The 12,253-nt window shown below is 39.1% G+C and overlaps 1 protein-coding gene across 1 annotated transcript; it reads right to left on the bottom strand.

The window, feature by feature from the left end:
* Positions 1–2,782: 2,782 nt before the first annotated feature.
* LOC134616988 (zinc finger protein 771-like) lies at positions 2,783–12,045 on the bottom strand. Its single transcript, XM_063462131.1, has 3 exons — positions 11,921–12,045; positions 9,445–9,703; positions 2,783–5,025 (listed from the first exon to the last, which is right to left on the bottom strand). Exons 2-3 carry the CDS (start codon positions 9,686–9,688, stop codon positions 4,040–4,042), a joined length of 1,230 nt encoding a protein of 409 aa, XP_063318201.1. The 5' UTR covers positions 9,689–9,703; positions 11,921–12,045; the 3' UTR covers positions 2,783–4,039.
* Positions 12,046–12,253: the final 208 nt, after the last annotated feature.

Below are 12,253 nucleotides of genomic sequence, written 5' to 3'. Positions count from 1 at the left end.
TCATATTTTAGGCTCCAATTTTAAGCTCTAAGATAAAGACTAACTGACTTTCACCTGTGTAACATAAAACCACTGTCTTTGAGTAAGACCTGGCTTTTTCAATGTAGTCAAGATCTCTGTATCACCCTTCAAATTAATGCAGGCTATTGGTTTAGTCTTCTGAGGTGAATAAATTCTAAAATATCAGTGAATTTATTTCATACTTATATTCTTTTTTTCTGATGATCAAAACCCCAATTTTGAATATGCACAGACTCTTTTCAATCCATGTATCATTAATTCTTTAATTTTTCAATGGACAATGAAACCAGGTCTCGTAAACCAGACAAATTAAATTTTAAAATTAAATTTGTTCCAGCAGTCCTTTTTTCCATTTCATATTTTTGATCCAAATCTCAAATTGAAATAATAAAAACAAGTACTATTTCCTTTTTGATAGGCAATTAAAAATCAAATAATATACATTTGTTCTTTGTCAATTAAAAAAAGAAAAGAGCGAGTGATACACTGATTCAGTCAGTGTTATAATATGCCTGTGCTCACATGTTTTGAATCCAGCAGTTTACAGGGAGCATTTAATAGTGAATAATATTTAATATTTAAAACAAACTCAGATACGTTTAATCTTCCTGAAGTTTTTTTCCCCCTAGACAGACGTTTTCTTTATTGTATGTGGATAAAAACTTGTTTGAATTTGTGTTTATGTGAAGAAATAATAACTATGCCATTTTCAATTTAAAAAAAAAATTATTTCAATACGTAATTTGCATTTAATGCTAATGGTTCAAAGAATGTCAGGCTGAATGGTGGGCCCCCACACATTTTCACCTCACCAAATCTGGCCCTCTTTGCAAAATGTTTGGACACCCCTGTCTTAGAGATTACAGTTCAGAAAAAGAGTTGGTCTCAAAAAGGTTTATTTAAGTTTTTATGTAAACTTTATAAACATAACTTTTAAGTGCATAATGAAATTTAACCTTACATCACAACATATGAATTGATAATGACTCGATATTTTTGTCTTGTGTGTGTCAATTTACAGCTTCTACTCCTGTGTAGTAAAACCTCTTTATTGAATGATAGAGAAATCTAGGCTATTAAACAAAAGCAACAAGCCAAAAAAAATTCATGCTTTATTTTGTACAACAAAGCTTAGTTTAGTAAAAACAATTAAGAACTTCAATCTACAGCTAATGTTTTAAGTATCACCTCTACAACTTAAAAGAATAACAAAAGTACAAATACAGACGAATGTAAAATTAGCCAGAGGGGCTTGTTTGTCCCAGTGATCACAGTGGCTATGATGTCAGAGGCTTGACCCTGGTAGGTTCTCCCAGGCAAATTGTTCCTGTGTGAGGGGCCAACGATGAGCGATTTAAGTGACCCCTTTGAAGCAAGAAAAACAAGGGACCAGTTCACCCTGCCCAGGACATGGATACTGGTGCCTATCCCTAATGCCAGGCCTAGGGAGGAGGCTCAAGAGAGAACACCTGGTGGGCACACCTTAACCCATGGGGCTTGAGCAGGCACAGCCCAAAGAGGCAACATGGGCTCTTGTGGACTCAGCACCTGCAGAAAGCACCGTAGAGGTCGGGTGCAATGCTCTTTGGGTCGCAGTGAAGGGCAGACACTCCAGGAGTTGTAACCCTGGCTCATGGTAGGAAAACTCAAGTTGACAAATAGAATGTCACCTCTCTGGTAGGAAATAAATCTGAGCTAGTGCATGAGGTTGAGAGAGACTCATAGACATAGTAAGGTTCACCTGAATGCATGGCTCAGGCTCTGGAGATGTTCCAGACTCTTCCAAACTGGAGATTCCCCATACGTAGAAAGGCAACAGGTAGGGATGGGTATACTCATATCCCACCAAGTTCACTGTCTGTACAACAAATTTCCCATGCGTGGGACTAATAAAGGTTATCTTATCTTATCCTATCTTATCTTTTCCCAATGGACAAGTGTGTCTTTTCCCCTGCACCTTTGGGTCAGGGAACCGGTCCTGATTATAGCTGAATGACAGTTCAGAATATCCAGCTTTGTCTGTGAAGGTTCTCAGTCATCCAGGTCATCGCAGTCTAAGGAGCTTGGAAAGAAAAGCGTCTGGACTTCTTGATGTTGCTTGAAGACGTTTAACCTCTCTTCCGAGAAGCTTCTTCAGTTCTAAGGGTCAAATGGTGGGGAGTCCCAGATTTAAACCCAGTGGGAGTAACCCCCCAAAGAGGGACAAAAGGACCCGCTGATGATCCTCTACCCTATCACATGAGCCAAGGTGTGAAAATGGGTGTGGGTCACAATCAGCCAGGGTTTCGGGTGAGCTCATTGTGAAACCTGGCCCCACCCTATCATGTGATTTCCTGAGGTCAGATGGCCCAGGGTGTGAACAGGCATTAAGGCGTGAACATTGGCATCCTCGAAAGAGTGACCTCTTTCGAGGATGCCAATGTTCACATTTTGGACAGAGAAGACAGATGGTTTGAAAGAGGAGTAAAAGAAGCCATTTATGTCCACTGTGAGCGACCATCTTTGAACAGAGGCAGTGGCTTACGACACCAACTGTCTGCCATCTATAATCCGGTTTTGAGTTCCCTTCCCAGACACTTTAATGCCCGTTCACACCCTGGGCCATCTGACCCCAGGAAATCACATGATAGGGTTGGGCTAGGTTTCACAATGACCTCACCCGAAACCCTGGCTGATTGTGACCCACACCCGTTTTCACACCTTGGCTCATGTGATAAGGTAGAGGATCATCAGCGAGTCCTTTTGTCCCTCTTTGGGGGGATACTCCCACTGGGTTTAAATCTGGGACTCTCCACCATTTGACCCGTAAAACTGAAGAAGCTTCTCGGATGAGAGGTGAAACCAGATGGTGAATAACCAAGGTGAAGGGAGTTGTCAAACTGAAAGAGCTCCTTTTGGGCTCGGTTATCCTGTGGGATTCCAAAGGAAACAGATTCCACTGGGCCAAGCAGAGTGTGGCTCTGGAAGAAGCTCAAACAAAAACTCTGGTGCAGGAGTCAGGTTAAGCCATGAAACAAGACTTTTGGTCTGCCTCAAAGGGATTCTGGCAAACTACCAAGTGACTCAGGTGGGCAAAGTGGTGCTGTACTTATATGGTGTATAGTATGGGTGGGGCGCTGCTGACTTGAACTGAGGAAACAAGAAATAGAAAACCTGAAGGATTTTCTGAATCCCACTGACATGCTTTCTGTACATGAAGTAGAGTCTGGAGACTAGGGGGATGACTTGCCCGTTACTGGGGCTGAGGTCATTGAGGTAGTTAAACAACTCCTTGGTGGCAGGGGTGCTGGGGTGGATGAGTTTCTCAATACTCTGAATGTTGTGGCACTTTCTTGGCTGACACACCTCTCTGCTTGGCAATCCAAGGCTACAACTCCTACCCTCAAAACTCACCTGTTTAAAATTGCTTATGTTTAAACCTCTGCATGCTCTTAGCATTTATCTGTTACTCTTATTATTGTGTATATTTCCAGTTTTTCTGTTTGTTTGTTTTTAATATACAGTGGAACCCCAACTTACAAAATTAATTTGTTCCAGAGGGTCTTTCGTAAGTCAAGAATTTCGTAAGTCAAAGCACCTTTTTCCATTGCCTTTTGAGTGAGGCGATGCTGGCTGAAGATGAAGTTCTTGGTGGAGGAGGAGGTGGCGGAGGCTGAAGAAAGCATAGATACGTACGTGTACATGTACATAACATTAAGGAATTTAATTCTAAACATTAAAACGAAAACTTACATTTCCGTTAATTAATGTACGGGCATTTTCGTTACGTGGGCATTTTGCCATACTACGGGCAGAAATATTGCCATTAAGTGCCTTTGTAACTTTAATTTTTCCTTAAATGGGGTCTTCATAAGCCAGGGTTCCACTGTATATATATCTTTTATTTGTTGTACCGTGTCCTTGGGTGCTCTGAAAGGCGCTATTTTTAAATAAAATGGCTCCTCATGAACATGAGGGCTCCACTATTAACAAACTGTTCCACCTAACAGCTTTCATACATTATCTAAGTAGGAAGCTTTTAACCAACATGGATTTTCATGTGTCTTCTCAACTGTATCCTATAAGTGAATCTTTTTGCACAGGCGCTACAGAAATATGGCTTTTCACCTGTGTGCGTTCTCATGTGAGTTTTCAAGTTTGTCCTATCACTGTATCTTTTTCCACAGATGTTACAGGAATATGGCTTCTCACCTGTGTGAATTCTCATGTGAGTTTTCAAGTTCGTCCTATCACTGTATCTTTTTCCACAGGTGCTACAGGAATATGGCTTCTCACCAGTATGGACTCTTATATGAGATTTCAAGTTCATCAGATCACTGAACCTTTTCCCACATGTGCTACAACAATGTGGTTTCTCACCTGTGTGACTTCTCATGTGAGTTTTTAATGCAGACAGGTAACTAAATATTTTTCCACAAGTGCTACAAGAATATGGCTTCTCACCTGTGTGACTTCTCATGTGAGTTTTTAACGCAGACAGGTAACTAAAAATCTTTCCACAAGTGCTACAAGAATGTGGCTTCTCACCTGTGTGGACTCTCTGATGTTTTGTCAGTTTGTATTTATATTCAAAGGTTTTTCCACAAGTGTCACATTTTAAAGACTTTTTACTTGTGTCAGTTTCACACTGACTCTCTGACACAGGACAGCTGTCTGCTTTGTTACTGTTTCTGTGATGTCCTCTCTTCTCAGGCTTTGCATTTCTATTTGATCCTGAGTCCACATGCTCACTTTCATCCTCATCTCGACTTTCTGGTTCAGGAGAGTTGTAAGAAAGAAGCTGGTCACTGTTTGGTTCAGGTTCCTCATAAGTAGAAGTCACCATAAAGGTATCAGTCTCGACCTTCAGCACAAGCACCTGACTAGTGCAGAGTTCCTCTGGTTCCTCTTTAATCTGTGAAAGCTCTGGGTCCTCCTGGTCCAGACAGAAGTTGCCCCCCTGGTTAAAAACCTGCTGGTCATCCAGATCCTCCTCTTGCTTACAGACATGTTGTTGCGGGAAGTCTGAAGGGACAAACATAATAGAAAAACACATCGGATAAAAGACTATTTTCACTTTAACAGATGAAAATAATAAAACAACTCAAAATTTACATATAAACATTTCTGACATGTCAAAAAAAAAATCAGTGACCAATATAACCACCCTTCTTTTCAATAACTGTCATAAGCCTTAATTTCATGGAGTCTGTTAGCGTCTTAATCGGTTGATGACCAACCTTTTGTGCAGCAGCAACCACAGCATCCCAGACACTGTTCAGAGAGGTGTACTGTTTTCCCATCCTGTAAATCTCCCGTTTAGCAGGGCCCACAGGCTCTCAATAGGCTTTAGGTCCGGAGAGGAAGGGGGCCATGTCATTATTGTTTTCATCCCTAAGGCTAGCCACCCAGTGGAATACTTCGAGGCATGCGATGGAGCATTGTCCTCCATAAAATTCATGGTCTTCTTGAAAGATGCAGATTTTTTCCCGTACCACTGCTTGAAGAAAGTGCCTTCTAAAAAAAATTCTCAAATCTTTGGCAGTTAATTTGTATGTTTTTGCCCCGATACATTTCTTTCGACGCTGTTTGCTATTTGCAACAAAACGTTTGATGGTCCTGTGGTCACGCCCCAATATTTGAGCAATTTCAAGAGTGCTGCATCCCTCTGAAAGACAGTTCACAATTTTTGACTTTTCAGAGTCTTTTAAATCTCTTTTTTGGCCCATTTTGCCTGAGGAAGAGAAGCTGCCTAAAAATTATACACACATTTATATAGAGTGTTGATTTCCTTAGACCACACCTTCACTCATTACGCTAATACACATCACCTGATATGCTTAAATCCAATAAGCACTCAAGTTTATACAGCTCAAAGTTTGAAAATATGCATAAAAAGTCTGATATGGCCAAAATACTCACTTGCTTAATAACTGTGCGCACACACTGTATAGTGGATATATATAGAAAGAGCTGTAAAGATATCTCTCTCTCTCTCCATATATATATATATATATATATATATACATATATACATATATATATATATATATATATATATATATACACACATATATACATATATATATATATACATATATATATACATACATATATATATATATATATATATATATATACATATATATACATATATATATATATACATATATATATATATATATACATATATATATATATACATATATTAGGGGTGCAACGATACACAAAATTCACGGTTCGGTTCGGTTCGATACTTTGGTGTCACGGTTCGATATTTTTTCGATACAAAAAAATGTTCATGCTTTTTTAATTTGTCATTTATTAAAATTATAAATATATATTTTAACTCAAAAGTACAGTTTTTAAATTTAATGTTGCTGAAACGACAAAGTAATAAAAAAATAAATATCCACTGAGCGCAAGCTAGCGAGACAGAAGTTGCTCGTTGCAACATGGCAAATTGAACCTCCCCCACCCTCATTCAGATCTGGCGTTTGGAACTATTTTGGTCTTCATGTGAAGTATGACCCTGAAGGTAAGCGCGTCATGGACAAAAGTAAAACAGTATGTCGGATGTGCCACGCAATGCTCAATTACATTGGTGGGAACTAGTGCGTTAGCGGAGTTAGCTTGTTAACGTGTTGACGCCGTCCAGCCCCACGCACGGGGCGATCCGCGGTAGCTCATTAACGGAGATTTGCCGTGTTGTGGCGTTTCAACGAGATTAACGCTGACAGCACTAGTGGGAACACAATGAATATGACTGCACATTTACTCCGACATCATCCTAGTGCGAAGACAAGTGGAAGCAGACAAAAACAACAAGCACGCATGCTACAGACTTTACCCGAGTCATTTAGACAGCCGTTAGCACATGATTCTCCTTATGGGGACCTGATATGTTTAATATGCTGCTGAGAATATACCCCAGAAGAAGCGTATAGTATAGCTTTTATTTTGGAAAGAGCCATTTCTCTGTAATAAACTCTCTTTTTCCAAAGATGAGGGATTTCTCGAGCAGATAGATTTATTACTTTGTTGTTTCAGCAACATTAAATTTAAAAACTGTACTTTTGAGTTAAAATATATATTTATAATTTTAATAAATGACAAATTAAAAAGGCATGAACATTTTTTTGTATCGAAAAAATATCGAACTGTGACACCAAAGTATCGAACCGAACCGAACCGTGAATTTTGTGTATCGTTGCACCCCTTATATATATATATATATATATGAATTCCCCTCTCACTCAGCGAGCAGTCTTTATCCTTCAAACTTGGGTCCTCTACCAGAGGCCTGGGAGCTTGAGGCTACTGCGCAGTATCTTTGCTGTTCGAACAATGTTTGACTGCATTGTTCTGGACAGAGATCTTGGATGTTGTTCCTAGGATCTGCTGGAGCCACTCGCCTAGCTTGAGGGTCACTGCAACAGAGTGCTTCAATTACCACTGAAACCAATGTTTCCTCCCCCTTTTCTCTCAGCCCTTGTAATTTCTTAAGCTTCTCGTTCTCCTTCATCCTGATGTTGCTATCACTTGGTATTATCTACCTTTATTACTATGGCCATTGTCCTCTGCTTGTCCACCACTACTATACCAGTTGGTTAGGACTACTACGATTATATTTAGAAATATAGATTTTTGTATATTTCTTGTATATTTTGTATATAAAATAGCAATTGGTGAAAATTTTATATTTATTCCAAGAGTTGCAGAACCTAAAGTTTTACACTGTCAAGATGGAGGAATATGATCACATTACACCACGCGGTGATCAAACCCATATTTTGTTCACCACATGAAAGAGCTGTTAAGCATTTATGCACACAGTGTGAATGCTCTCCACCACAGCTGACATCTTTCTTAGTCCGGTAGCCAAGATTCTCTGCTTTTGTCAAGAGCAGCACTTTCTTCTCAGCCAGCATGGAAGTCTTCTGCAAAGTAGTACCCCTGCATAATTTAGATAAACACAGAGTTCCTAAAGAAGGATTCTAAAGAACTCTCACGATGAAGCAAATTGACCAGCTCTGCTTGGAGAGCAACACCTATCCAAAAGAACCTCCATCTCTCCGGCAAAGCGCATGTATATTTGACCAACAGAATAAATATAACAAAAAAGTATTATTGCTTTCAGACCTCCTTTTTTGAAATTCCAGATGAGCCCCCATCTGTTACATTCCCCTATAAAGTCCAGGGGCTGTGGGAAAGCAACAAAAAAGTGTCCGGATTAAAGCAGAAGACAAGGGGGCATTTAAAGCATTAAAATACAGGATAACTAAATAAATACTACTGCACAAGGACAAAAACTATAATGAAATGAAGTGATATTTCTACTGTCCACGAATAATAAAGAGATGAAAATATTCCGGAGATGCGAGCCAATCAGAACAATGTCATTTGTTTAGAAAGGCCGGACAAATTTGTAAGTGATGCAATCAGAAGTAATCTTCTTGACGTTAGATGTGCACATTTAATCTGCACCTGGTAAACAGGTTCGGAGAGTGGGTTTAGCCAACTCCCATGCCTCCAATTTCTCATGAAAATGCGACGAAATCTCAACATTTAGGAGGCAGAGAAAACTACATGCACGGAGACATTTCAGATATGATGTCAACAAAAATAAGATGCTTTGCAAACCATGTGGAGCAACACTCTCCAGTAAAAACCCAACAAACTTTTACCCTTTATAGTTTAGTCAATTAAATCAACTTTAGATTTAGTCCATGAAAGTTTTATGATATTTAGTTAACTTAAACTAGACTAAAACAATTTAAATGTCTAAATTATGACCAAAACTGAATGATGTTTTACTTGAATAATACTAACTCAGAATTCAGAAGTTAAAAGATGAATTAAACAAAAAATATTTATGTATGCAACATAATATTTTATTGTTTGTTATTAAAATATTTGGATCTTGTCCTGTTTTCGCTATCTGGAATTAAATTTCCTATCCTTGGAGTTTTCAAGGCAGTAACAATGTTTTTACTATGTTTACTGAGCACAAACATCTAACTGGGAATAAATTAAGTTCTATCTTATGTTATTTTCGGGTTGTACCATTAATTACATTCTCAAGATTATTTCTTTCTAAACTTTTAGCAACATTTGTGGGTAAATATAAAGAATTTCAAAATGATTCAGCTTCAATAAGCAAAGTATTGTATTCAGTTTGGACAAAATGCTGCATTAAAATCTAGTCTCAACTCTTCAGTCTAAGAATTTAAGTTCTTGGACTGAAGAACTTAAATTCTTCAGTCTAAGTTAGTTTATCAGCTGACTGACACAAAGTATAGATTTAGCTTAGGAAAGAGAGGTATAATGATACTTGCATTTGGCTCTTAAATTCATCCTCTACCTCTAAAAGTAAAAGTAATTTGGTGTTTCGTTTGGAATCCTACACGAGTCATATTTGTTTTTACTAAGAACATTACATGCCTTTGTCGTGTTTTTCACATTTCCAGATGGTATCCAGTAGTCTGAGCCGCTCTTCCCCAGTCCAGACGATGATTCCTTCGGCCTCCTGCTTCACTACAAGCGAGTCTACATCCTGACTGGTGGAAACTTCCTCCTGTTCCTCTTTAATCTGTGGGAGCTCTGGGCCCTGCTTGTTCAGACTGGAATTTCTCTCCTGGTTACAGACCTGCTGGTCATCCAGACCCTCCTCTTCCTCACACTTCATGTTGTTGTGGGAGGTCTTGAGGGACAAACGGACACAACAAAAAGGTTACTAATGAGATGACAGGGAAACACAAATGTGACAAATGTTTCGAGACAAAATATGAAACAATAAATAAAGTGGAGGAATGATAAGATTGTTTTTATATATATTGGCGATACATTCTTACGGGGGGTTGTATTAACTAGTACTCCAACAGCAGTGAAAAGCTTTAAGTTGCAATATTCTCATTTGCATCCATCTCCACATTAGTAGCTCAGTGAGTGTGCACAACTGCGAAGACAGTTCATTTAAGTTCTGCCATGTTTCATCAAAAACCAACATTACTGAGGAACAGCAATATGTGCAGTTCCACTGTAAACACTTATAGTGAGGACTCTGTCAAAAGTAACATAATAGAAATAACGTTTTGGTGCTGTACTCACAGCTTTGAGGCATCTACCTGCCAATTACACACTCTTTTTGACAACATATCCCATATCGCTTATGTGGTACATGTGGGTTCTCTCCGGGTACTCCAGCTTCCTCCCATAGTTCAAAGGCATGCAGTTAGTGGGGTTAGGTTAATTGGTGATTGGTTGCCCATAGGCAAGAATGTGAGTAAGAATGGTTGTCTCTCTCTATGTGTCCAGGGTGTACCAAGCTTCCTGCACTATCACAGCTGAGATAGGCTCCAGACATAATGCCACTCTCCGATAACAGACATCAGTGCAGTGATGTCTGTTGTGGTGATGAGAGACCTGAGCGTAAAAGCAAAGCCGTCAGTTTATGGTCCCACCCTCACCTACGCATCCATCTCCACATTAGTCGCTCATGAGCTCTGGGTAATGACACATCACATTACAGAGAATAACTTCCTCCCACAGTAACAAAAACTGTAATTTAATGACATCTGGAATCCGTTTCTGACCTTGATCAGACACCTGGGGCTGAAGCCATGCACATCTCCACAAACACATAAGAGATACACAACAGGTTACTGCTGTTATGTGGTTGTTTTTTCACCATCAGTGGTGTTATTTTTAGTAATATATTATTTTTATTACTGTTACGACTACTGTCAAAATAAATTTCTCTTCAAATTTACATTGTAATATAAGATAGCATATCATAATAGGTATATAAGATATAATATAATCTATACAAATTTAAATAAAATGACATTGCATAAATTTATATTACATATTATAGTCTAAGGAGCTTGGAAAGAAAAGCGTCTGGACTTCTTGAAGTTGCTTGAAGACGTTTCACCTCTCATCCGAGAAGCTTCTTCAGTTCTAGGGTCAAATGGTGGAGAGTCTCAGATCTAAGCCCTGTGGGAGTGTCTCCCCGAGAGGGACAAAAGGACCCGCTAATGATCCTCTACCTAATCACATAACATATTACATATTATACAACACATTGGGTAAATTCCCTGCTTAGAGTCTAGGGGGAACCCAGCAAGTGCCATTAACTGGTCTAGACTGGTTGCTCTTAATGATCTGTTACTCTATATTTTTCACATGTTTGTACAGGATATTGTATTTGTTTTAATTGTTATGTGCTTATGTGGTACATGTTTTTTTGACGTTTGCTGCCATGATTCCAGGACTCTCTTTGAAATGACATTTTTACCTGGATAAAAAAAGAACTAATAAATATAAGTAGAGATGTATATGTATACACCATTGTAATTTATTGAATACATAACAGAAACATTGCTGACATGGCGAATATTGAACCCCCTGTAAACCTCGTTTATAAGAACCCAGTTGCGGGATTTGTAGTCCATCTCTTGCACACTGGAGTCAGCACAGCGTCACTCTGTGATGGAGTCTGGAGTCACTGCAGCTCTCTGAACTGTGCTTCTCTTTTAAAGTGCTTATTAATTCTCACTCACACCTTTTATCGACCTCGTTACGCTTTCCTTCAAGGTCAAGAAAAAGTAGCTAGAATAAGGAGACATAATAGGAGGTATTTCAGGACTATTTGGACCTGCTCCACTTTCTCTGTAGGTATCTTTGATTTAAATGTGTAAAGCCGCCTTTTTACTAGTCATGCTCCTCCCGTGTCTCACTGAACTTTGGGCTGAAAGGTTTTCGTTAAAAAGAGAGAGCGAAAGAGAGAGAAACTTGTGTTATTGCTATTATAAACAGCTCGTAGCTCCTCGCTGATTTGAGCCTGCAAACTGAGCTCTGATCAGGGTCCTACAGGAGTCGCATTCCCGCGTTAGCTCATTGACGCCGTTTTACACACCTGTGTGTCTTTATCTCTGATATCCAGCAGTCTGCGTGGACAGCTGATCTCTTCACTGATGTCTTTTAAATTTCTGAGATTTCCTCGGCTGCAGTTCGTCTTTCCTTAAACTCTCGGATAGTGAAGACGCTGCTGAATAGTAAGAGTCGCGTCACTTCCGCTTTCCTTCTTCTATTGCATTTACGGCAGACTAGACCCATCAAAGGTGTGTTGCTGCCCTCCTTACACGAAAAAGTCCGCATTCTTATTGTCCTGCATTTTTGTGCTTCAAAACTCTTTTCGACAGCAACCTTTTTTCACGGCAGCATATAGAATAAATCCAATAAAAAGGAT

Source organism: Pelmatolapia mariae, linkage group LG18 (genome assembly GCF_036321145.2).
Source record: "Pelmatolapia mariae isolate MD_Pm_ZW linkage group LG18, Pm_UMD_F_2, whole genome shotgun sequence".
Taxonomy (NCBI): Eukaryota; Metazoa; Chordata; class Actinopteri; order Cichliformes; family Cichlidae; genus Pelmatolapia; species Pelmatolapia mariae.
The sequence above is the reverse complement of the archived record's forward strand: the minus strand, read 5'-3'. Positions and strand labels throughout refer to the sequence as shown.